This window comes from Microtus oregoni, unplaced genomic scaffold, assembly GCF_018167655.1.
Source record: "Microtus oregoni isolate MIOR12 unplaced genomic scaffold, Mior012 000003F_ref0000135, whole genome shotgun sequence".
In the NCBI taxonomy this organism is placed as follows: Eukaryota; Metazoa; Chordata; class Mammalia; order Rodentia; family Cricetidae; genus Microtus; species Microtus oregoni.
Window position 1 is genome coordinate 35,568,523 of NW_024543062.1, and position 26,294 is coordinate 35,594,816.

The 26,294-nt window shown below is 50.7% G+C and overlaps 1 protein-coding gene across 2 annotated transcripts; it reads left to right on the top strand.

Moving 5' to 3' along the window:
- Ulk1 (unc-51 like autophagy activating kinase 1) lies at nt 1-25,887 on the top strand. 2 transcript variants are annotated; one of them, XM_041648425.1, is made up of 28 exons: nt 1-137; nt 485-577; nt 657-698; nt 10,747-10,779; nt 10,999-11,035; nt 13,610-13,783; nt 13,881-13,954; nt 14,248-14,349; nt 15,259-15,317; nt 15,402-15,484; nt 15,768-15,818; nt 16,163-16,251; nt 17,188-17,335; nt 17,831-17,891; nt 18,056-18,145; nt 18,507-18,632; nt 18,931-19,076; nt 19,195-19,281; nt 19,661-19,929; nt 20,582-20,775; nt 21,056-21,165; nt 21,240-21,383; nt 21,883-22,073; nt 22,225-22,397; nt 22,481-22,599; nt 22,904-23,061; nt 23,858-23,993; nt 24,068-25,887. In XM_041648425.1, exons 1-28 carry the CDS (start codon nt 27-29, stop codon nt 24,121-24,123), a joined length of 3,156 nt encoding a protein of 1,051 aa, XP_041504359.1. In that variant the 5' UTR covers nt 1-26; the 3' UTR covers nt 24,124-25,887. The 2 variants fall into 2 exon arrangements, with proteins under 2 accessions (XP_041504359.1, XP_041504360.1); XM_041648426.1 differs by having other exon boundaries at nt 21,979-22,073.
- The last annotated feature ends 407 nt before the right edge of the window (nt 25,888-26,294 follow it).

The window sequence follows — 26,294 nt, forward strand, 5'->3', positions numbered from 1 at the left end:
GCCCGCGATCCCGGCCCGCGCGCGCCATGGAGCCGGGCCGCGGCGGCGTCGAGACCGTGGGCAAGTTCGAGTTTTCTCGCAAGGACCTGATTGGACACGGCGCCTTCGCGGTGGTCTTCAAGGGTCGCCACCGCGAGGTGGGTGAGGCTCCCGGGGGCCCCAACACCTTACCTCCGGAAATTGGGAGAAGTACCCAATTCAGGACCCCAGCCCCGGAAACCCACCTGCTACTCTAGGTCCAGAATCCAGGAGACGCCCGCCCAGGATTCTCTAACACTGAAGAGTCAGACCAGTCTTGGAAACCTAGCCTAGGGCTCCATCCGCTTAGATTCCAGGCCTCGCTGACAGAGCCTACCTGCCGGCCTCGGGCATCCTCCAATCCCACTACCTTTGGAACAGCCAACCTAGGCCACAGTGTGTTCCCAGCTTAGGGGTCAGAGGGAGGGATATTCTCATTCCTGAAGTTCTGCGTTTGGCTTTTCAGAAGCACGACTTGGAGGTGGCCGTCAAGTGCATTAACAAGAAAAACCTTGCCAAGTCCCAGACACTGCTGGGAAAGGAAATCAAAATCCTGAAGGTGAGCCAGTGCCTCAAGGAAGGGGGAGAGGTGGGCCAGCTCTTGTCTTGCTAATGAGAAACTTGGATTTATGTCCTAGGAACTAAAGCACGAAAACATCGTGGCGTTGTACGACTTCCAGGTAAGGCCGGGAGGCTGCTGCTGTAAGACTTGGGGGAGGGGTAATGTTATTCTTGCCGGTGACCCAGTCACAGCCTCAAGCTCTAGGTTGCCGGAACTGAAGCCCCCATTGGACAGTTGATGGCTCTAGACTAGTGTGGTGTAGACGAAAGGAGCTGGGGTTCTGAATATGGTGTCTGTGACTTGCTCAACTCTGAAGCTCCACAAGGTCTCTGGTCCAAGTTTGTTTTGGCTTTTGCTAGGTCTTGGGGACCTCCCCCCTAGATTGTCTGTTCTTGAATGGGGAAGGAAGGCAGCCGAAAACACTAGCGTTGTATCTCTGGCGATCGTATTGCTCAGATCGTGTGTGGTTTGGGTTTAGTGTGCCCTAGTGCGAAGGACCCCTTCCTCTACAGTGTCTGACCCAGTGGCCCTTACTGCATCTGGTGTCCCTGACAGGCCCACCTGTCTGGGCTGGCGGGTTTGTTTGTTGACATTGCTTCAGCGGCCTGGCATTGGCCAGCCCACTCCTGCGTCAGAGGCTGGGAGGGGGAGGGGCTGTTGGAGATTCCTTCTTGAGCGCGGTTGGGGCTGGGCCCACTGGACCCAGCAGCAGGATGTCTCCACCTCAGACTGGCAGCCTCAGCAAGAAAGCTGACAGACCATCAGCCTCAGTGGTGCCTTCCGGTCCTCCAGTCCAGTAGTGGTAGGGGTTGGAGGCCCTGGATGCCTGGCGTGGGGACCAGGAACCCTAGGCGCTGGTCCCCTGAGCAAAGTGTTGACTAATGGTCTTGAAAGCTGTTTACTGGGGCACAGGACCAGCCCTGGCTGAGGGAAGTTCCCAGCGGGCAGCTGTGTTTTGGTGGCCTCCCTCCCTCCCTCCCTGCCCTGCTTCTCTTCCAGCTTTACCTTTGGGGCTGTGACATGTCATGAGGTGACCTGTGGGCAGGGCCTAGGTCCAGTGTGACAGGGAGTACCTGGCAACAGCTGGAGACATTGTGTTCCAGGTCCAGGAGGTTGTCCTTTGCCACCTGTCCTTCCTCCCTTCCCCATGCTTCCTTCTCCTGTTTCCGGTGGTGCCCTAGGCAAGGCCTCATCAGTACACTTGATGTGCTTCTTGCAGACCCAGGGCTGAGTAGATGACATGAGTAGATAGTAGATAGATAGTAGTCTATCATAGGGATAGACTCTGGCCCTCAGTCCACTTTGTGATCCCCTCCAGGTTCCCACGGTTCCAAGTCTGGGCATTTTTCGTGGTTGTCTTCCTAGAACTGAACAGATAATTGGTTAGGTCCACTGCAGACTTGAAGCCTGTTCGGCTCCGCTCTGGTTTCCACTCATTCTGCCTCATCCACTTGAGCCACCTGATTGAGGAACTCTGCCGTTTCTTCCAGTATTGGCAAGGCTCTGGCTTCCTCTGCCCAAAGGAAGTGCTGAGAAATGCCTGTTCCAGAGCCCTTCACCCCATGACCTGGTGGTGGTGTTCTGTATCCTTGATGTTTAAGATATACTCTTTGGTTAGAAAAAAAGGATGATTAGGTCAAGAAAACTCTCCAATGCTGCAGAAGGGTCTGAAAAAAACATACAAAAGACATTCTCCACTGGGTGGTGGTGGTGCACACTTTTAATCCCCAGTACTCGGGAGGCAGAGGCAGGCGGATCTCTGTGAGTTCTAGGCCAGCCTGGTCTACAAGAGCTAGTTCCAGCTACAAAGCTACAAAGAAACCCTGTCTTCAAAATAACAACAACAAAAAAAAGTCATTCTCTAATCCTTAAGCAGATGGCCTGCTGTCCTTTCTCCTCCTAGGCATCCTTACAGTTTTTTTTTTATCCCTGGAGGTGTGTACCCTTCCCACCATACTACCCCCAATGTCCTCCATGGTCTGTTGGAGAAGGCAGGAAGCCTCGGTTTCCCGTCTCACATTGATGTGAGGAATCACACTTGGTTCTTTATTGGAATGACAGCTTGCAGTAGGGTTCATGCTCAGAGCTGGACTGCAGCCCTGATTGGACCACACAGGCTGTGCCATCACTTCTGTCAGCTCTCAAGTTTGAGGCAGTGGGAGCGCAGGTGTAGATTTCAGGTCTTGTGGCCACCGTGACTGGTTCATTTTACTAGCCTAACCCCTCCTGAGGAACACAGGCTATTCCGGGATTCTGGCCAGTCAAAATGTGGTCACAACTGTCCTTGGACTCTGGCTAGCACGGATATGTAGATGGATTCCTAGAAGTTGGAGCCCTGGGCAAGATGTGTGCATACTGTAGTTTGAGGGACTGTTGTCAGATTGCCCTCCAGAGAGATGATGCCAGTGGTCATCATGCAGCTGTCCATCACTTAAGATTGTATTGGCTCAAACCTCACGTTTTCATAAGTCAAATCTTACTAGTGTTTGTTTGTTATTGTTTTTGTCTTTCTGAGATAGGGTTTCTTTGTGTAGCTTTGGAGCCCGGCTTAGAGCTCTGCTCTCCTTCAACTCACTAGAGCCACCTGCTTGTTCCTCCTGAGTGCTGGGATTAAAGGCGTGTACTACCACACCCAGCCTCCAGCCTCTTCCATCACTGCCCAGCCCTACTGTGTGTGTGTTTTAATGATTTATTTATTTATGTATATATGTTTGGGTATGTGTTGCGTGTGTGTGTGTGTGTGTGTGTGTGTGTGTTAGGTGATTTTAGAGGTCAGAAGAGGACGTTGCATCTCTTGTAGCTGGAGTTAGAGGCAGTTGTGAGTTGCCTGGGGAGGGTGCTGGCTACTGGAATATGTAGTAAAGGACCAGGGTCTGTGGTGACAAGCTGAGTTAAAGTTCTTAGAGCTGTACCCACTTGGTACTATATCTATGTAAACGATTTTTTCCTGCTTTTTTAGCCTTGGGTGTCCTAACAGAGATTCATTCACCTGCCTCCTCTGCTTTTTTTTTTTGTTGTTGTTGTTGTTTGTGTCCGTCCCCTCTCCCCCCCCAGACAGGATTTCACTGTAGTTATCAAGCCTATCCTGGAACTATCTTGTAGACCAGGCTGGCTTCTGGCTTCAAACTCACAAGGATCCTCCAGCCTCTGCCTTCTGAGTGCTGGGATTAAAGGCATGCACCACCACCCTGTTTACGCAAATTTTTTTGTGTGTAAATGGGCTTTTTATTAAAGGAGTTCTGTGATGGGCTACACATTCCCTGCCCCTTTTTTATTTATTTTATTTTGTTCCTTTGAGACAGGGACTCACTCAAGGCTAGCCTGGTACTCATTGTCCAGTCTGGCCTCAAACACCTGGCAGGAGCAGGTTAAGGGAGAAGTTTATTTTGGCTACAGGTTCTACTTCACCATAGCAGGAAGGCAAAGTGGAGTTCATGGTGGTGGGAACATGATTATTCTCAGACGTTGGCTGATGAGGAAAGCAGAGAACTCAGACAACAAGTAGCCTGGCTATAATTTCTAGCCATGTTTCTAGCCACGAGGCTAAAATGCCACCAAGTGTTTAGATGTGAAGCTGGAGCGGCATTGAGACCATAACACCTGCACAGGTGCCGGGCACATTCCTTTAATCTCAGCACTTGCGAGGCAGAGGCAGGCAGATCAGCCTGGTCGACATAGTGAGTTCCGGGGCACTCAGCTACTTAGTGAGACCCTATCTCAAAACAAACAAAAAACGTGACACCACCTCCCCTTTTTATTCTTGGTAGTGCTATTAGTTGAACCTAGGATCCTGAGCATCTTGCCTCACACTTAGGAGTCAAACCTTAACTCCCTATGCTCCTGAGTTTACCGGAGATTTGGGGAGGTAGATGGAACACATGGCCTTCACCAAGGGGGGAATGGACTCTCATCCAGGTTTCAATGTCTGAACATGTTCTTGCTCTGGGAGAGTGTGCACTGCCAGAATCATAATATCAGCCCATAGATGTAGGCTCAGTTCTTGCCTGCTTGCCAGCCTTACTGCTGAGGACTCCCTGGAGGCTAGTACGCTGTCTGGCAGGTTCTCGGAAGCTCTATACTTGCCAGGCTGCCTAGAGGTGACTCACCTGGACCTTGCAGACAGACCAGCTTTGAGTTAGGGTTAGGGGAGTGTCTGTATTCATCACAGGCTTGTGATTTGGGTTTGGTTATGACCTTCCCACCCACAGTGGAGATAGAGCTTGTCACTGGACACAGTCAGAGATAGGTCAGGATTCAGATAAGTCTGCTGTTTGTACATCTACAAATCGATTGTGCCTTGAAATTTTCTCTTTTTTGGGACTGAACTGGAGCTCACTGTAAACTAGGCTTCCTCTGAATTTTACCTTCTTGATGCTGGGATCAAAGGCATGCACTACCACACCCAACAGCCACCACACCCAGCTCTTTGTTTTTGTCTTTTGAAGGAGGGTCTCCTAGAGCCCAAGGCTAGCCTTAAACTCCTTGAAATCTGACCTCCACCCTCAAGATTAAAGGCAGACTCCAGTCAAAAGGTGGAGCTTCTTGACTGGGTTTTGATTGACAGGGTTTTGATTTATAGCTGTAGCTGGCTTTGAATTTGTGATTCTCCTACTTTATCCTAACAGGTACTGGGGTTACAAGTGTGCACTGCCATGCCTAGATTTTTTTTTAAATTATTTTAGCTGGGCAGTGGTAGCACACGCCTTTAATCCCAGCACTTGGGAGGCAGAGGCGGGAGATCTGTGTGAGTTCAAGGCCAGCCTGGTCTACAAGAGCTCTTTCCAAGACAGACTCCAAAGCTATAGAGAAACCCTGTCTCGAAAAACAAAAAAACAAAAATTTATTTTCTTGCCTGAATATCTATCTGTGTGTCGCTTACGTGCCTGGTGTCTATGAAGCTAGAAGAGGGTGTTGGATGCCTGGAACTGGAGTTATAGATGATTGTGATGTGGGTGCTGGAAATCAAGCCCTGGTCCTCCAGAAGAACAGCCCGTGTTCTTAAACACTGAGCCGTCTCTCCAGCCCCATCTCTTTATTAAACACTTTTCTTAACCTTTGTGTATTATATGGGATAGGCATGCACATGTTCCAGTGCCTGTGGCAGTCAGAACAACTGGAGTGGAGGTGATCTCTCTTTCTACTGTGGTTCTGGGGACTCTAAACTTGGGGCATTAGATTTGGTGGTAGGTAGCTTCACCCCACATGGCCATCTTGTTGAGTTCCCACTTTATTGATTTATTTTATTTTATTTTTTTTAAGATTTATTTATTTATTATGTACAGTGTTCAGCCTCCATGTATGCCCTCAGGCCAGAAGAGGGCACCAGATCTCATTACAGATGATTGTGAGCCACTATGTGGTTGTGGGAATCGAACTCAGGACCTCCGGAAGAGCAGTCAGTGCTCTTAACCTCTGAGCCATCTCTCCAGCCCTATTGATTTATTTTTGTTGCTTTTAAAGATTTGTTTTTATTTTGTGTCTGTTTTCCCTGCACATATGTAAGTGTATCATATGCGTGCAGTGCCCACTGAAGTCTTAAGAGGGTTGGATCCCCTGGAGCTGGAGTGTATTGATCAAACCCAGGTCCTCTACAAAAGCAACCAAATACTCTTAACTGATGAGCCGTCTCTCCAGGTCCCTATGCCCTCCCCACTTTATCTTAACTAATAATTTAAGGATGCACATGTCGCAAGGGTGTAGAAACTAATCATCATTCAGAAACCGCTAAAAGACTGTAGTTTTAAACCAAACCAGTCAGTGGTGGCACACGCCTTTAATCCCAGCACTCAGGAGGCAAAGGCAGGCGGATCTTTAGCAGAGCTAGTTTCCAGGACAGAGAGACCCTATTGAAACACCCCCACCCCCCAAAAAAAAAGACTGGAGTTTTGAAATTTTATTTTTTTGTGTATATGTATGTGTTCTTCATGTTGGAGTCAGATGGTAATTTGGCAGAAGTTGGTATCTCTATCAGATGGGTACCAGCAATTAAACTCAGATTGTCAGGCTTGGTGATGGCTTCTTTTTTGTTTTTTTTGTTTGTTTTGTTTTGCTTTTCGAGATGGGGTTTCTCTGTGTAACAGCCCTAGCTGTCCCGGAACTAGTTCTTGTAGACCAGGCTGGCCTCAAACTCAACAGAGATCCACCTGTCTCTGCCTCCCGAGTGCTGGGTTTAAAGGCGTGCGCCACCACCTCCCGGCCTTGGTCGTGGATTCTTTTACTTACTGGACCAAGGTTTTTTACCTTTTGAATTATGGAGAACATAAAAATATGGCAGTTGTAAGGCTGATGGAATACACCATAAAGCCCATGGCTGTGCAGGATAGATGCCATGTTCTAGAGGCTGCCTGCCCTCCCCTCCTTGCCCTGTGTCTGGCTGGTCTCCTACAAATAGTCTTTTGCAGGGGAGTCAGTCTTACTGTACTAACTGGTGGTCAGAATCGTTGTAGATAGATTACAGAAGTATGGTTCTGGAGAGTAACTATATGGAGTTGTATTCCCAAGAGACAACTCTCTGTTCTCCTGAATTATTTGTGGCGTCTTGGAGAAGGGTCTGACTATTCACAGCAGGAGTTGGTGCATGGAAGTAGGCATGTAGACATGTGGATGCCTCATGAGAGGCCAGTGGGGTAGAGTAGACTCTCCTTACCCCCTGGTACTATGAGCTGGCCTTCCTCTGTCAACTGTCCAGAAGAGCCCAGCATTTGCTGTGGCTATAGCCGTGGCACCTTCTGCAGTCCAGAAAAAGCCTGGCTCCTCAGGAGTTAATTGGGTCAGTGCATGTTGCCCGCCTGCCAGACCCAGCTTGAGATTGCCAGACAAGAGTAGAGCAGGCAGAGGGTGGAGAGCTGGGATCCTATTAAGCAAATATCTCAGTGTCTGGGGCGGGGCAGCCTCCTACGTGCCCAGACGCCCGTGTGGCATCCCAGGATGCTGGACTCCTGGGCAGCTTCTGCAGGAGTGCTGATTCTATTGTCCCTCTTGAACTTTTGCCCTAGTGAGTTTCTGTGCACAGGGAGGGAAGCTCAGCAAAGGGTGTCTGTCTCCAAGTCTTTCTTTGCTCTACTGTCAGCTGTGGTTTGTCACTGGTTGCCCTCTGTCACCTTCCTCTCTTTACAAGGGCAGAGTGGCAATGTTGGGAGCCTAGGGCATTCCACATCAAGGTCTTCCACCCAGTGTGAGAGACTGTGGTAGGAAAGCCATTCCTGAGAAGGACTTTTGTCTGCTCAATACCCTGGAGTGTGTGCTAGGGATGCAGTCTTGGCCTTGGAGGTTTCTGAGAGTCTTATGTGGCCCCTAGAGTTTGTAGAAACGAATTGAGCAGAACAGAGGCTGGAGAGGTGGTTCTGGGTGAGCTCAAGGTGGGTTGAGACAGGGTAGCTGTAACTACTGTGGTTGTACTTTGGCCTCTGCTACCCCTGTTCCTAAAGAGGGTAGCCTCATCAATGTAGAGGGGCTGGTCTGGGTGGGCTGTTTCCCTTTAAAAGCTCTTGCCTGGGAGGCCCTTCTTGCCTTGTGATTTACCTCACTCCCACCAGGTTAGAGACAGCAAGGCCCAGCTCTGGAGGTAGTAGAGCTTGATTGGGACTGGTTAGGAATAAGTTTATGGAAGGCATATAGATGGCATGAAAGCCAGCCTGCCTGGGCGAGCCCTGCTGCTCCACAGAGCTGGGCATGTCTCTTGCTTTCTTGGGCCTTGGCTCATTTGTAAAACTGGCTGGGGAACGTGCTGTGCTTGTTATTTTCTGGGGCTCAGGGAAGTTAAGCACAGAGGCAGGAGAGAGTACAAGGAGCAGATTTGAGAGGGCTTGCCAAAATGGTGGGCGCTACCAGTGGGGGACTAGGCCATAGCTCAGGCCTGGTTGGAGCACTCGATCTCAGATGGAAGCTTGCTCTTTTGGGGCAGTAGCAGGTCAGAATGGGGCAACAAGCTGGCTGTTATGAATTAAAGTTGACACCATTCTACCTGAGCCCTTCTGGGTCTCTTTTAGGACCACCTCCTGGGAAGGGCTGGAGGTAGGCAGTAGAGGTCCAGCTTGATTGGGACTGGTTAGGAATTGGCTTATGGAAGGAAGGCCTTTAGATGGACCCTACTAGGGTCTAATCAGGAACTTTGTGCACATGCTGAAGTCCCATGGTTCACTGGTAGCTTTGCCTCTAGGGAGGCAGGAAGCATGATGCTGTATGTAAGAGAGGACAGGCTGCTGGTAGCAGTTATCCCTTGTTTGGGAATCTTGGGTTAGTATCTCCGAGGTTGGTATTCTGTATTTATTTATCTTTCCAGATCTTTTGTCTGTCCTTGTCACTGTCCCTGCTTGTTCAGACTAGCTAGGTGGATGAGTTTGGGGCTCTGGGACAGATCATACCCCAGGGAGCAGTACTAATGTTAAGGACAGGCCTGAGCCTCTAACTGCCAGGCTCTAATGTGTGTGTCCCATAGCAAGTGGCCCCAGCAGCCTCCATTGGCTTGAGCTGCAGACTGAAGCAGCTGAGACATGCCCTCTGATGCACAGAAGGAACAGAGTGTGTGCAGCAGTGGCTGTTTGTGGGTCCTTATCTCTGCCACCTTTGCTGTGCCCTGAGCCCTCTGTTAGCTCTCACTTCAGTTGAGCTGAAGGGGCCTCAGGCTATTTCTTCATTTTAGTCCCCATCCTACTTAGACTTGGTCTCTCTTTTCTTGGTCCCTGTCCCTCCATCCTGGGCCCCTAACCTATTTGTTGCTCAGACTGGGGGCTCTCCAGGGCATCACCTATCCCAGAGTATCTCTCCTGCAGCTGGCCTGGAAGGCAGAGAGAGGTGGGAGTGGAGCCAAATGGGGCTAAGTCAAGGCTCCTCATCTAGGCAGGTACTTGGGGTGTTGGCATACAGGCCTTGGTGAAGCAGTCTAGGCCTGTATTTTTGAATAGCCTCCCACCTGGGCTATACCCAGTTTGTCAGTCGTGGAACACACTGAGTTGGGACAGCCAGACTGCCTGAACACACTTTTTAGCTCCCCAGTCACTCTGGTGCAGTTCTGGGGCACACGGGTGGGCTCTTTGCACATTCACATCGCAGGTGTTGAGATGTTTCATGTGTAGGCATTAGTCATAGGGACTGGGAGGCTGGGTAGGAGTAGGGAGTCCTTGGAGTCATGAATACACGTTTGGGGGAACTGACTTGTGGGGCAGGTGGCCATTGACTTCTGTGGTGGGGTCATCTGGGGCCTGTGGTTCCTGTCCCATCCAGCTCTCGCAAGCTGTCTGCCTGCTTTGTCCAGGCCCTGGAAGAGATTTGAGGAACCTCCTATATCTCTCTGTAGCTGAGTTCCTGAGGATCAGGGAGTGGATCCTCCTTGAGTGCTTGGAATTGGGGTAGGGCCTTTGCTTTTTGCTGTGGGCTATAGGAGGGGAGGGCCTTTTTCCTGTGATTCCTAAAGCCTGCTCCACCCAGCTGACTGCTACAACTGCAGGGATCATGCCGCCTGCAGAAAAAATCTGCAAGTTGCTTAGAACCAGCCTGACTGGCTTAATACCACTAGGTCAGTGAAACAGGTGTGAATGGTGGGATTTGCGGTGGGTGATCTCACAGTGTGGGGCTTGGCCCTGTCAGGTGGATTGGTCCTGTTCACACCGGCTTTGATTAGACAAGGGGACAGACTGGTGCCCAGGTGAGTGTCTGTCTGAGCTTGAGTGCCTGTTAGCCTCTAAAGCCCCACAAGGCTGGATCAACAGCTGGAGGTCTCCTGGTTGCTGATTCACCCTGCCAGTACCAGTCTGTAATCTGTTAGCATTGTGGATTCCAGTGCTGGGAAGTTCTTGGACTAAGAATCAAGGTCAGCTCCCTTGGGACAAGAGTAACCTTCAAAGGTAGTGGTCCCTGCACATATCAACCTTTTCCTACGCTGAACCCTAGGGAAATCATCAGACCCTCTGAGACACTGGGCCCATATTAGTATGATCTTGAAACAACATGTTCCCATCCCCCAAGCCACTTGCCACAAATGTCTTGTCTCCTAGATTGAGTCTTGGCCACAGAGGACACCTAGGCCTGGCCATGTTCACTCTGCCTCAAGCCTTATTGGTAGATGACATATTGAGAGTGCCTGTGGTATCAAGTGCCAAGTAATGTCCAATGAGTGAGAGAATATGCAAGGTACTTTCCCATCTCAAATGGCTTGTTCTGTGTTTCAGGAGATGGCCAGTTCTGTCTACCTGGTCATGGAGGTGAGTTCCCATGGGGCCAGGGCAAGCACAGGGCCCAGAGGAATGGGCAGAGGGATAGGGGTGGGTGGGTTATAAGTATGCACTATTGACATTCCTAGCTGGGATTTTAGGACACCTGTACTGGACAGGTTCAAGGAACAGGTATTGGGGCTAAGGAGTCAGGTTAAGACTGGAAGGTTTTTGGCCATGTTTTGATGGTATGTCCCTGGTCTTTTGCAGTACTGTAATGGTGGAGACCTGGCTGACTATCTACACAGTGAGTAGACATACCCCAACTGGGCACTACTGCTAGTCTAAGATGCTGCCAGCTTGATTTGCCCCTGATTGATTGTGGTGTTGATCTTCCTCATCCTCTCCTGCTTTAGGGCTATATAGAAGGGAGCCCAGCTCTTTTAGACCCTTAGACTTCACCACCCTCAGCTATTTATTAAGTGTTTCTCACCTGTTGGGAGGGTGACGACAGAATAGTCAGGTACTGCTATTTTGGCAGGGTTGAGGACACAAGCAGAGTAGGTGGGTCAGAGCAAGCACTGGCAGGCATAAAACACGGGGAGAGGGGTGTACGGTTTTCATGGGAGGACAGGGGGCAGCTTTAGTGTATATGTGAAGTTTAGCCAAGAGATCTATAGGAGTGTCTTGTGGATACAGACTAGTAAGAGGTACTCTAACTAGCAGAGCAAGGAAGCTGCAGGCAGCAGGAGAGCTCAGGACCCATGGGAAGACAGCGAGTGAGTGGTTGTGATGCGTGGAGTGAAAGTGCATTGATCTCTTCCATGGAGCACTCTGAGGGGAGAGGCAGTGGTAACAATGCAGGGACCTGGGTCCAATGCCTGGAAGGATGCAGTGGTTATCCATGATTGTAATTCAGAATGCTCCACCTTGGCAAACACAAAACCAGAAGCAGGGATTGATGGTTCAAAGCAGCCCCTCCTAGATAGGCTTTCTGTCTCAGACTGTAAAGGAAGTGACAGCCACTCAGCCTCTTGAGAATGGGGACTCCAGGGACCTGAGCACCTTCTAGCAAAACTCTTGACCATTCTCCAGAGGGACACAGGCATTTAGAGCAGTCTTCTGTTGTTTGGGTCCTCCTTCTGCTGGAGCCTCTAGACACCATCCCAGACTCGGACACTGACTTCTTGTTGCCATCATAGCAGACCCTGGGTCTAGGAGGACCCTGCAAGGTCTACTGGGATGAGTCAGTTGTGGAGTAGGTGTGGGGTCTTGAGGCTTCTGACTTTAGATGCAGCGGCCTGTCAGTTCACTGCATGCTCAGGTTCACGTGGCTGATCTGTGCTTGACTTTGCCCGGCCAGTATTTGCTCTTGTCTCTTGGGGCAGCATGTTGCACCCATGACTTTCAGTAGTTGGGTGTTTCTTAGCAAGTTTCCAGCTCCACAGTATGTTAGTTTGTTTGGTCTTAGGCCAGCCTCACATGTCACCTGTCTGTGGAGAAGGAAAGGGGTGAGCAGGCCAGTACAGGGTTGGCCTATATATAACTTTGAGATTATTAGGTGCTTACAGACCCCTATGTGTGAGTGTGTGAGTTCATGTAGGCTCCCAGACTAGCCACTTGTCAAGTGATTGGACTGTGGTGAGCTGGTGTCCCACCAAAATGGTTGCGTGATCCAGACTGGATCTGCAGTGACTGTTTATTCTTTTGGTATGTGCCAAGTGCATATGTATAAGGTGTACATGTTTTGGTATCTGCCTGCTGGGCTCTAGGTAGGTGATCCTTGTAGACCTGGTTACCAGTGAGGTGCCTCCTACTGGGAGGGAGTTAATTGGTTGTCTGACATTTCCACACTGAACTATTGGTGAAGCCTGTGTCCAGTCTAGCCTGAGTATAGAGCTACTCGCTGTTTTCATTTGTTTGTTTATGAGACAGGGTACATAGCATTGGCTGTTCTAGAACCATATTGGTTTCCAACTCACAGAGATCTGCCTGTGATCAGATCAGCAAAACCCTATCTTTTTTTTTTAAGATTTATTTATTTATTATGTATACAACCTTCTGCCTCCATGTATGCCCATATTGCCAGAGGAGGGCACCAGATCTCATTACAGATGGGTTGTGAGCCACCATGTGGTTGCTGGGAATTGAACTCAGGACCTCTGGAAGAGGTCAGCCAGTGCTCTTAACCATTGAGCCTCCAGCCCTGCAAATCCCCATCTTGGAAAACAAAACAATAGCAAACAAACAAAAAACTTTTAATTTGTTTTTATGTATATGAGTGTTTTGTCTTTATGTATGTAGACCACATTCATGCCCTGGTACTTGACAGAGGGTTCCAGAACCCCTGGGATTTGAGTTATAGATGCTTGTGAGCAACCATGTAGGTGCTGGGAACCAAACTAGGGTTCTTAACAACGAGTACTCTTAACTGCTGAGCTATCTCTCCAGTGCCTGTCCCCACTTCGACTGTGGACTAGGAGACAAAAGACCTATCCCAGAACTAGGGACAAAGCCTAGTGATTGCTGGCCACAGGAATGGAGAAAGTTTTAGGAGGTGTCAGCAGAGGAGTAGAGACCAAGAGGAGCAGAGTATTATCAGAAGCACCAAGAGCTAGTGGTTAGGAGGAGTCCTACAAGGATGTATGAGAAGAGGGGCATGTGCTCTTTGGGGTTAAAATAAGAGAGGACCAGCTTCTTCTGGAGGTTGCAAAGGAAAGTTGGCCTTGGTGCCCAATGGCTTGCAGAATGGATTGGCCCTGTGTGCTGGAGTGTCTGGGGAGTGGTATTGGCGCTAAGGCCTTGAGCTTGTCTTTCCACACAGCCACGTACACTCAAGACAGTGGTATCCCAAGTTCCTTGAGCCTGCCTTTTCTTACAGCCATGCGCACACTGAGTGAAGATACTGTCAGGCTATTCCTACAGCAGATTGCTGGCGCCATGCAGCTGTTACACAGCAAGGGCATCATCCACCGCGATTTGAAGCCCCAGAACATTCTGCTGTCCAATCCTGGGGGTCGTCGTGCCAACCCTAGTAACATCCGAGTCAAGATTGGTGAGACCTGTTGGGGTGGTCGCTCCCTGAGAGACTGCAGCAGGGGACCATGCCCAGAGCAGTTTCAGCTCATGCAATCTGGGTGCTTCTCCTGCAGCTGACTTTGGATTTGCCCGGTACCTCCAGAGCAACATGATGGCGGCCACACTTTGCGGTTCTCCTATGTACATGGTGCGTGCTTACTCATGGTTCAGGACTAAAGGGCAAGGCAGAGCTGGGCTAGTGTCAACCCTGCCTGAGATCCTTTACAGAATTCCTAAGGATCAGCTATGACCTTACCATTTTGGTAAGGGGTTGCAGACAGAGTGGCCGTACCATTTTGTCATGTCAAAACTAGTTGTTGCTCTGGTGATGTATGTTGGTTGCTTGGTACCCAGCAGATGTCTGCTCCAATTGGCTAGTGCCTGATAGCTGTTATTACATACTACTGTACAGTAGGGCTTATCTGTATTGTCACCCTGTAGGCCCCTGAGGTCATCATGTCCCAGCACTATGATGGGAAGGCTGATCTATGGAGCATTGGCACCATTGTCTACCAGTGTCTGACAGGGAAGGCCCCCTTTCAGGTAAGTAAGCCCGTGACACTAAGGTCTTAGTGAGTTCCCAAAACCCTAGAGGGTAAGGGTTAGTGTGGGTGGTGTTCCCACCATGGAAGAGTACAGAGTTGCCAGATGGGGAATCAGTTTGTGGTTATAGGTACTGAGCTTGGTGGCTCTCCTGCATCTTTTAGGTGAAAATTCTCTCCATAGCCTTCCAAGGGGTCACTGAAACTGCATTTTTTTTAAGAGTCAGGTAGCATTAGGCCCTGCTCAGTCACCCTGATCTCTGCCACACAGGTACTTCCCACCTAGCAGAAGAGTTCTCTTATCTAGGATTAAGCCATACCTCTCTGCTTAGTAAGGTAACCTGAAAGGGGGCCTTCCATGTCAGGTCCTTTGCTGTGTCCCCATTAGAGGTCAGAGTCATGTCTCAATATGGACTTTCCACCTAGCCTTGTTTCTAAAGCAGCTGTTCGTCCTAAGTAGTAGCCCAAACCTGGAAGCAAAGTCTGCATCAAGGGGAATTTGAGAACCTAGGGCTGTGTCTGCCTCGACAAGATGTGATATTGATACCTGGCATGCTCCCAAGCCCTAAAAGGCCTGGCATAGTTCCTATTTGCCAACATTGACTATTCAGGTTAAGAGCTAAACACACTTCCTGTACTGGGGTGTCAACCCGTGAGCCTCCCAGATGTGTCCCCAACATGGAATATATGCCCAGCCCTTTTCTCAGTTGGAGGGTCTGGTGCGTCTCTCTGTCCCATCTGCCTTTCACTTGTCCTTGTGTGCACATGGCACATGAGCTGCTCAGTGGTCCTTGCCATGGATATCTGGAGACAAAGGCACTTGAGAGGCTAGGCAATGGGAGGTAGGTGTCAGGGCTCTGAGGTGGCAGGTACTCCACAGGACTGAACCTTTTCATTGTTATCCCAACAGGCCAGCAGCCCTCAGGACCTGCGCCTGTTTTATGAGAAAAACAAGACACTGGTTCCTGCGTAAGAAACCCTCCATAATCCCCAGGACATGTCTACCCTGGCATCCCACAACTCTTGCTCAAACCCATCCTCTCTTTCTCCCAGCATCCCACGGGAGACGTCAGCTCCCCTGCGGCAGCTGCTCCTGGCTCTGTTGCAGCGCAACCACAAGGACCGCATGGACTTTGGTGAGCACGGGCCACCTGGCACCCTGCCCCTTTAACTTATGTTAGCTGGTCTTAGTGAGTGCCCAGGCACTACTAGCCTACCATTTGCTGTTAGCCTCCGGGCCACATGCAATGGACTCCTTCTAACCTCAGCATGGCCAGCAGACTGAATCCTGCTGAAACAGAGGTCAGATGTTCTCAAAAGCTACCTTCTGGGGCCTGACTCTGACACCTAGGGCTCTCTGGTCAGGCTGTCTGGGTCAGGGACATCAAGATAATTAATTAACTTTCTTTTAATCCACAGATGAATTTTTCCACCATCCTTTCTTAGATGCTAGCACCACCATCAAGAAGTGTGAGTCTCTGGGAGTCTTGGGCACAGACTGGGCTTGTGACGTGTTCCCCAATGTCTATAGGTGTCAATGCTATTTTGAGGAAAACTTTGGGCTGATGGCGGGGGCGGTGGGGGGCATCCAGTTCTGCCTCTGCTTCAAGGCCATGTATATCTTATCTACCTATGACCGGTATCATAGGCTTTGGGATACTGGAGGTACCAGTGCAGAGTGGTGTAGCCTGATGCTGGCTGCTTGTCTCTGTGGTGAGAGCTGAGTGAGGTACTGGGCCAGTCAAAGGCAGCCATGTCCCCAGAGCTGTAGTGGGATCCAGAAGTGTGCATATTGACCCACATTTCTCTTGCAGCCCCACCTGTGCCTGTGCCCTCGTACCCGAGCTCAGGGTCCGGCAGCAGCTCTAGCAGCAGCTCTGCATCACATCTGGCCTCCCCACCTGTGAGTTGATTTCTTGGATTTCTGTTGGTTGGGCCATGGAATGCATAATGATAGGTGTGCAGATATTGATCTAGCTGCCTCTGGTCCTTAAATACTTTAGGCGTTGTAGCCTGTGTCCTGCATGACTAGGGAAGAGATCCCCTCTCACTGAGGCTCAGTGGCAATGATCTGTTGATCATGTCTGTGTGGGACTTGAGCCCCATCTCAATGTTCACTCATTTGATTGAGCAGTAGTAAGATAGTGTCCAGGTTTGGCCCAGTACTCTAGGCTCTGCCATAACTGGGAGCAGGTTCTGTGATCTGTGTCTGGTGGTGGGGACACCCTCTGGGGGTACTCATTTCATGAAAAGTATACCTACAGCTGTGCCAAGCATTGCCACCTGCTCTAAGAGTCTAGAGGTGTGTCCACATGGTGCCTGCTTGGTGCTGGTTTCCAGTGGCAACTTCCTCACAGGGACATGACTTCTATGGTCCTCTGGTTTGTTACTGTACAGAAATGGAGAGGTGGGGTGAAGAGGGATGGATGGTGAACACTGTCCCAGAGGAGCTGCAGGCTCCCAAGCCATATGACACTCATCCTAAAGCTTGTCTTTAATGTTTGAAAGAGAGGGCTGGAGAGAGGGCTCAGAGGTTAAGAGCACAGGCTGCAGCTTTTCTAGAGGTTCTTTATTAAATTCCCAGCAAACATGTGGTGGTCCACTACCATCATAAACAGATCTGGTGCCCTCTTCTGACCTGCAAGCATACATGCAAGCAGAACACTGTCTTATGTAGTAAATAAATCGTAAAAAAAGAAAGAGCTGTGCTGTGCTGCAGTGTCCAAGCCCAGCCCCCTTTGCTTAGCACTATGGGCCTGAGATCCACTGTGAGCTGTAACATTCTTGGGGAGGTTGATTGCCTTTGGACTCAGTTCACCAACTCTGCTCTGTCCTGCAGTCCCTGGGGGAGATGCCACAGCTGCAGAAGACCCTTACTTCCCCAGCGGATGCTGCTGGCTTTCTGCAGGGCTCCCGGGACTCTGGTGGTAGCAGCAAAGACTCCTGTGACACAGACGACTTTGTCATGGTCCCAGCCCAGTTTCCAGGTCAGGTCCCAGTACATAGGCAGGTAACCTCACAGTATTTGTTGGAGTATAAAGGTGTGTCAGACAACTGGATACATGCACATGCATGTGGGCAAAGGCTTTAGCCTTACTCCCTATGGGCAGTTGGAATGGGTTTCTAGAGCCCTGAGCTTGCTAGGGAGGGTGTTATCACCAAAGGTGTGTCTGGAGAGCCCTATGCCCAGGTTCCAGAGTATTAAAAGTGGGGGGGCATGGATATATATATATATATATATATATATATATATATAATACAAAGGTGGCTTCCGAAGGGTTGCCACCTCGGTGTCTTTGCTTTGGAGTAGACTGCCCTCACACTGGGACCCCACAAAGCCACTGTATTAGCAAGGAACTGTACTGCTCAGACTGTACTCTTTTGGGAGAAAGGGGACATTGAGCAGGGCACCAAGAGCCAGAGGGTCAGGCGAGTCCAAGAGGACAGGGGACACCTTGGTCAGATGCTTTCTTCTTCCACAGGTGACCTAGTAGCCGAGGCAGCTAGTACCAAGCCCCCACCTGATAGCCTGCTGTGTAGTGGGTGAGTCAGCCTCTCCTGACCTCTGCCCAGTAGCCAGTCTTGACATGGAATAGGCCATTTGGGAAGAACTAAGGCTGCTGGGCCCACTTAGGGAAGCCTGGTGAGGGAGTTTAGGATCTTGATGCATCAATCTAAAGCTGTCTGTCTGTCCTTTCTGCCACCAGGAGCTCACTGGTGGCCTCTGCTGGCCTAGAGAGCCATGGTCGCACCCCATCTCCCTCTCCGACCTGCAGCAGTTCTCCCAGCCCCTCTGGGTAAGCATAGATGGGTATCAGTGATCCTCAGCATCATAGCCATCTTTCTTGGCAAGATCTGTTATGTCTAAAGGTCCTGTATTCGATCAGATTTGGCCAGACATGGCAATATGGATGTCCCACTGAAGGGCTGTTGATATGTGGCTGGATTTGTAAGGGAACCCAACTGAGAATACTGCCTACAGGACCTTCCCTAGATTAGGGTATAGGCAACACATATGTGGGAGTCACACAGTGTTGGGTGGGTGCAGTGTGAAACCCAACTCTTCAGACTTGGGCAAGGATGAGACCTCTCCACCCCAATGTGTCTGGGCCTGAGCCTCTTCCAGTGCTGTCTACAGTGGTTACTCTCTCTCCACAGCCGGCCTGGCCCCTTCTCCAGCAACAGGTATGGTGCCTCGGTCCCCATTCCTGTCCCCACTCAGGTGCACAACTACCAGCGCATCGAGCAGAATTTACAGTCACCTACTCAGCACCAGACAGCCCGGTTAGTATCCCTGACTTTAGTGAGAGTCATGCCACAGTTGTCCTGTGTGCAGTAATGGAGTTTGTAGAATTCTTGTAACTACTGGGGACTTCTAAGCTCCTCAAACCCATCTTGTTGGCAAGCTGTGTTTGGTAGACTAAAGTATATGTTAGGGGTCGAATGAGTGTTTCATGTAAACTATAGAAGGCAGCTTGGGTTAGCAGTTAACTGTAAGCCAGACTAGCCAGGGAAAAGCTGAGTGACATCAGGGGGCCCTCAGTGATGTTAATTAGACCATATGTGCCCTGGCTCTGTGCAGGTCCTCTGCCATCAGAAGATCAGGTAGCACTAGCCCCTTGGGCTTTGCTCGGGCCAGCCCATCACCCCCCTCCCACACTGATGGAGCCATGCTGGCCAGAAAGCCGTCACTAGGAGGTAGCCGTCCCTACATACCCTCTCCCCAAGGTAAGTTTATATGGGGGATGAAAACTGGTGGGCATTCCTTTCTCTGTGAGTGAATGGGGCGGGTTTGATGACCCCCTCTATTTGCTGTGGTCTAATCTAGCTACCCTTTTCTTACTAGTGGGAACCATCCCTGAGCGGCCCGGCTGGAGCAGAGTGCCCTCCCCACAAGGAGCTGATATGCGAGCTGGCAGGTCACCACGACCAGGTAGGTGTGGGCATAGCCCATGGCCTGAGCATCTGTAGAGCAGGCATGAAGGTTAGCTGACCTTGTTTGGGGTCTCTTCCTGTTGTTGAGACTCTTGCTGTTAGGGAGAAAGTAGGAAATACAGTGAAATCAATCTTTGGATCACAGAGGATGTCCTGCCACTCAGTTCCTTGTACTCCACAGCTGTGTGGCTTTGGACAGATTGCTAAGCCCTTCTGTGCTTCTGCTGTAAGGGTGTTGTGTAAGGGAGTGAGGTGTCCAGAATGGTGGTCACAGAGACCTAGAGTGGGGCAGTGCTTTGTTTGATATTTTCCAGTGTGCCTGGCTGAGGGATCTAGGGTAGTAATGCAGCCTGTCCTGTCCCTGTTCCTGTCCTCAGGCTCCTCTGTGCCTGAGCACTCCTCACGGACCACTGGGCTGGGTTGCCGTCTGCACAGTGCCCCCAACCTGTCTGACTTCCATGTTGTGCGCCCCAAGCTCCCCAAACCCCCAACAGACCCTCTGGGAGCCACCTTCAGCCCACCCCAAGCCAGCGCACCCCAGCCATGCCCAGGGCTACAGTCTTGCCGGCCACTGCGTGGCTCACCTAAGCTGCCTGACTTCCTGCAGCGGAGTCCCCTGCCCCCCATCCTAGGCTCTCCCACCAAGGTAATGGCTGGCTGGGCTGACTTGTAGGAGGGACCGAGCTCTGGTGGAGGAAACAGGGTGGGAAAGGACCTGGTCTCTGTGTCTTGGCTACTGTTAGGTTTCCCTGGGGGTGCCTAGCAGGGGCTTAGGGAAAGGAAATTAGAGGAACTGATTCTTGGAGGGGATGGCTTGTCAAAGAATGGGGGGACCACTGACTTCCCTAACAGGGAAGAAACCTTGCGCCCTCTGTCTCTCTGCTGTGCCGGCCGTGACTACGGTAGTGTGGCACCAAAAGGTGTTTTACTAAGATGAGTAGGCTTGATTTGAGTCTAGGAAAGAAATCTCAGACTAGGCATGTACCTGTAAGTCTAGCTTTGGAGGGAGGATCTGAATGTGGAGGCTACCGTGGACTGTTTGGTAAGACTCCATTTCAAAAAGTGTCACAAGGCTAGCTTGTCACTTAGTGAGATTGTGTAGTTCTGTCTCTTTGTCTTAGCTTTCCTTCTGGAAAAGGGAGCCCCACACAGCAGCTGCTACCTGTGTTGTAAGCCTGTACATATATCCTCAGTGCTTGTTCTGGAGGGACAGATTTCCTCAGTGGGCCCATGTTGGGCTATGGGTTCTGAGGTCTGGCAGTCCATTGTACCTTCTCAGTGCTGTCCTTCCCTCCTAGGCTGGGCTCTCATTTGACTTCCCCAAAGCTCCCAGCTCTCAGAATTTGCTGACCCTGTTGGCTCGGCAGGGTGTAGTAATGACGCCCCCTCGGAACCGCACACTGCCTGATCTCTCAGAGGCGAGTCCTTTTCAGGGCCAGCAACTGGGCTCTGGCCTGCGGCCTGCTGAAGACACCAGGGGCCCCTTTGGCCGGTAAGTGGAGTGGATGGACTGTGCTCAGGAGCTGTCCTCCCTACCGTTTCTGACCAAAATTATCTTTGTACGCTGGCTGCCCAATGTGGCAGGTGTTGGGAATTTGTGGTGGGCCCTTGCAGTCCAGCCTGTTTTCCTTGTTTGAAAGATGAAGTGGGTTAGAGAACTTAGAGCTCCTCATGCCTGACCTGAGGTACGATTGTGTGCAGAAATAGGACCCGAGCTGCTGGGTCTAGAGGCCCTCTCCACACATACTGCCTCCCCATTCTTACCACCTCAGGTCCTTCAGCACCAGCCGTCTTACGGATCTGCTGCTTAAGGCTGCATTTGGGACACAGGCCTCTGATTCAGGCAGCACTGATAGCTTGCAGGAGAAACCTATGGAGATTGGTATGTGAGGGATCGGTGGGGGTGTTGTGGGAGTCTGGCACAGGCCTGATCTCTGAACCTGCCTTGTTCCTTAGCTCCCTCTGCTGGTTTTGGAGGGACCCTGCATCCAGGAGCCCGTGCTGGAGGGGCCAGCAGTCCAGCACCTGTGGTGTTCACTGTGGGCTCCCCACCCAGTGGTACCACACCGCCCCAGGGCACCCACACTAGAATGTTCTCAGGTGAGGGATATGCCAAGTAAGAGCAAAACCTTGGAATGGGAATTCTTGAATGCAGTGTTCTGTAGCATAATCCTAATGGTCCATTTATGTAAGATCTGTGGCATTCCCAGCATATGCATGGAGCAGGAGTGGTATTTAAGATGCTGGTCTCCTTATCCAACTGCCCTGAAAGCCCAACCTATGTTGGTTGGGAACCCTGGCTAAATAATAGATTCATGAGGATCCTGCCACTTCACAGTGATGGCAGTGGTTGCCTTTACCTCTACCACCCAGTTTTGTGCATGGCTTCACTGCTTTCTCTGAACTAATTTGTGTTTAAGTATTGGAAGCTAAAGCACTCCAAGACGGAGCTCCGGGTGCTGGCACCTTTGACTTGTATTCCCTATTAAAACATCAGGATGAGGAGGAATGTGAACTGAGAGAGGGAGTTCAGAGGGCCAGAGATGGCAGGGTGAGAAGCAGGCATGCTGCCTGTCCCTTACCAGCCATCTACCTACAGTGGGCTCTTCCAGCTCCCTGGGCTCTGCCGGCTCTTCCTCTGCCCACCACTTAGTACCTGGGGCCTGTGGTGAGGCCCCTGAGCTTTCTGCCCCAGGCCACTGCTGTAACCTTGCTGACCCACTTGCTGCCAACTTGGAGGGAGCTGTGACCTTTGAGGCTCCTGACCTCCCAGAAGAGACCCTCATGGAGGTGAGGCTTGTGGGGAGGTGACAAGCATGGGTGCTCCCTTCTGACTTACCTGATTAATACTTGGGAGAGAGGTGCTTCTTTGGCAGGTCAGCCTTTCAGCTCTCTACACACACTTGTGTGCCCCAGGCTCTGACCTTTATTGCTTCCTCAGCAAGAGCACACGGAGACCCTGCACAGTCTGCGCTTCACACTTGCATTTGCACAGCAAGTTCTGGAGATTGCAGCCCTGAAGGGTAATGCCAGCGAGGTGCCTGGGGGCCCTGAGTACCAGCTGCAGGAAAGTGTGGTGGCTGACCAGATCAGTCAGTTGAGCCGCGAGTGGGGGTAAGTGTTGCCTGGGGACCGAGAAGGCAGTTCCTGGACATTGCTGGCCCTGACTTGCCTCTGACCTGTTTGTTGACCTCTAGCTTTGCAGAACAGCTGGTACTGTACTTGAAGGTGGCTGAGCTTCTGTCCTCGGGTCTACAGACTGCCATTGGCCAGATCCGAGCTGGCAAGCTCTGCCTTTCATCTACTGTGAAGCAGGGTGAGGATGTGGGTTCAGGGATGCAGTGCTGGGGTACATGGGTAGGAATAGGCCATGCCAGGGCAGTTGGCAGAGTGGGTACACAGGACCTGGCCTCATGCTCAGAGCACAGAGTAAGTCCATGGGTTTACCCAGGCAGAGCTACTTGGAACTGATGTTGATCTTGCTACATAGGGCTCTGGGGAAAGCTGGAGGCTGCAGCTCCTGTTCAGGCTGAACATACTCCTTTACACACATGCTTTCCAGCTCTCTATGGGGGTCCTCTGCTCCTAGAAGCCTGAAATGATTGACACTTCTACCCTAGTTGTACGCAGACTAAACGAGCTATATAAGGCCAGCGTGGTGTCCTGTCAGGGCCTCAGTTTGCGGCTTCAGCGTTTCTTTTTGGACAAACAACGGCTGCTGGATGGGATCCATGGTGTCACTGCTGAACGGCTTATCCTCAGCCACGCTATACAGATGGTATGGGCAGTCTGTGTGCTTTGTCTGGTGGAGCTTGGAATTTTGTTCCTAGTGTGCTCAGCTGCTAGAGGTCTCCGACGTTAGGTGATGCTCTACCCAGCAAGCAGCAGGGGCTTCCCATAGTGACTTCACCTGTCCACTGTGTAGCTTTTCAATTCAGGAAGCATCCCTACCTGTTATCTCTGAGAGTCCATTTCTCAGCTAACATGAAAGACCTCTGTGTGAAGACCACACCATTGAAGCAGGGACTCTGCTTTGAGATTATTCACATATTCCTCAGGTATGAGGAACACCCCTGCCAAAGGGGAAGGAACTAAGTATAAATTGGTCTCCTTATTTATACTTATTATGACCTCATGGAATGACACTGAGTGAGTGCTCTGCACACTGCTCACAGTGCTACCCTGAGTGTCCTGGGGTAGGGTTTGATTGCTGTATCCAGCCCAAGCCGATAGCACAGTGGCCACAATGCAGGCAGGTCACCTGGCTCTGTGAGCATCTAATAGATTAGCTATCCCTGGGACATTATTAGTCATTCTTTTTTAAAACAGGTATTCTCTGTGTAGCCCTGGCTGTCCTTGAACTCGCTCTATAGACCAGGCTGACTTTGATCTGCCTGCCTCTACTTCCCGAGTGCTAGGATTAAAGGTGTGCGCCACCACCACCTGCTAATAATTAGCCATCCTCTTATGTTCACTCTAAATGAACTTGGGCCAATCCACAGTGTGCGGTGTGCTGAGCATTCAGGCCACTCCTGCCTTGCCCTGGCCCTTCCCAGCTCTGCCTTTGTCTGCAGGTGCAATCTGCTGCCTTGGATGAGATGTTCCAGCACCGAGAGGGCTGTGTACCACGCTATCACAAAGCCCTGCTACTGCTGGAGGGGCTACAGCACACACTCACGGACCAGACGGACATTGAGAACATTGCCAAGTGTGAGTGCCTTTTCCTGGCAGCCTGTGTGCGGTAGTAGGTGTGGCCTCACCATATCATGTTCTCTCTTCCACAGGCAAGTTGTGCATTGAGCGGAGACTCTCGGCCTTGCTGAGTGGCATCTGTGCCTGACTGCCTGCTACCAGCCTGCTGTGCCCTTGGAGCTAGTCGCCTCTGCCATCCTGCAGGGAAGGGTTTGAGACCTGGCAGACTGTCCTTCTTGACACTGATCCTGATGGTGCTGAGACTGCCAGCCAACTCCAGCAGGGATGCTGCATGGTGGACCTGTGCAGACTGGTGCAACTCTTGCTTCCTATTCCTAGGCTGCTAGTCTCTGCTAGTAGGTGGATGTCAAAGTGCCAGTGACAGCTTCCTTGCCCACCGGGACAGGAGTTTCTGAACATATCCTTCCTAGCTGGCTCTCTTGGCGGCCAGGTGTGGCACTGAGAGATGGTAGGCTGGTGAGTGTGGGCACCTGCCACCTGCAGAGCCCAAGGCCGCCCTGTGGACAGGCAAGGCCTTGAGACTTTTGCTGACTCTAAGCCAAAGCGAGCTTTTTCTCACAGCTCACTTACCCCATTGTTCATCCAGGAAAAAAGGGTGTGGCCTTTTGGCCTCCTGATCTCTCTAGGAACCTCTCCCTCTGAGGCTACCCACCCAGCTTTGTAAGTCACCAGAGCACTTTATGCAGACAGAGACTGGAGAGCTTCAGCCAGCAGTTCAAGTCTGAACTAGGAACCCGCCTCCTGTTTCTGGCTCTTGCTCTCCAAGATGCTGTACAGATGCAGACCATGTCTACGTGTATAAATAGCCCAGTGTGCACCGCCACCTGTGTCTGGTCTTTGGAGGGAAACACAGGCTTGCCTCCCAGGGGAGAAGCAGTCCTCCTCTTTAAATGTTCATTAGGAACAGTCATTGTGAAGCACCATGCTTTATAAACTCAGAAGTTCCACACTTTACTCCTAAAATGTATTGTCCGCAATCCCAAATCCAGTTTTTCTTTAAAAAAGAAAAGTTCGGATGTTTAAGAATTGGCAGGGTGGTGGTGGGGAAGGCAGAGCATTGCTCTGGATGTTTCCCATGGAGAAGTTGGCACCAGCTGTGTGGCTGAGGGTGAGAAGAGGCTGCCTGATATGGTGTGTGAGTGTGTGGCTGGCTATCTCTATCAACTTGCCCTATTAGATGGCAGAGAGGGCAGTGCCCAGATGCCGTCCTCCCCCTGCAGTAGGCAGGTGTGGGTGAAAAATAACATATGCAAAACTGTCCCCCATGGAGCTTTTCCGTCAGTCTAGCTCCTGTGCTTGCTGGCCTTCAGGGTCTGTGCTGAAGCTTGTCTTCCAGGCTCCAAGGTGGACATAAGCTAATACCTTCCCAGCCCTCCTAGTTTGCTAGTCCTTTGTCACTGCTCTGTCCATGTGTACTTGAAAGTATCTTGAGTGTCAAGGCAGATGTGGGGTTGCTGTCCCCCAACAGCATTCAGAGTTATAGGACACACACCAACACTTTTTTTTGGTTAGGTTTTGTTTGTTTTGTTTTTGCAATACTTGAAATATTGCCACTGTGCTTGAACATACAAGAAAGCAGATCTCTAAGACTAGCCTCCTCCCTAGTCACCCCATGACCTCCCTTGCATGTAACATGTATTTATTGTTTTGTGGCCAACTGGAATCCAGAGCCACCAGGGAGGCTGGTGCAGGGATCCTTACCTACCACCTGGTTCCTAATGGCTCCTGGGTGGTTGTGTATGTGTGTGGCTGGCTTGTGTGGTGTGAGCCAAACCTGCTCTCCAAAGCAGTGCTCAGCCCCTGTCAATTTAAGATGAATTTGTGTGAATCCACCCCTTTTGCGTTTCACTGTGTCGTATCAGTTTAAGAAAATAAAATATGGAATTGTTAATGTGGCATCACTGTTTATCTGGCATGCCACTGTCCTGATCCTGCCTTTGGGTCTGTCTTTGCAGACTGCCTTTGTCCTGTAGGGCTTCATGGTGCCAATGGTGGCTTACTCAGTTTTGGGAGTAAACCCCACCTTGATCCAGAAATAATTGAGGGAAATTCATTGTATATTCCAGGAAAAAACAGTTCACACCGGGCCAGGAGAGGACCCGGAGAAGGCGGGTCAATTCTGTAGCTTTTGGTCTTCGGAGATGTACCAGTTTGGAGGTTTCACATTATGTGAGGCTCGTGTTTCCTGCAAGGAATCCTCTGACTGCTTATAGAGGGGTAGCGTCTGCCTTCCTTCTGGCAGAAGAAACTTGGATATGCACCTTCCCCCTTTTTGAAAGACAGAGTATTAAATTCCCA

Excerpts from the sequence above, each read along its gene's own strand:
- Ulk1 (XM_041648425.1), top strand. The coding sequence starts at position 27 with ATGGAGCCGGGCCGCGGCGGCGTCGAGACCGTGGGCAAGTTCGAGTTT. Across the intron at positions 16,252-17,187 it reads CACATCTGGCCTCCCCACCT|TCCCTGGGGGAGATGCCACA; the intron begins GTGAGTTGATTT and ends TCTGTCCTGCAG. Across the intron at positions 22,074-22,224 it reads CAGAAGAGACCCTCATGGAG|CAAGAGCACACGGAGACCCT; the intron begins GTGAGGCTTGTG and ends TTGCTTCCTCAG.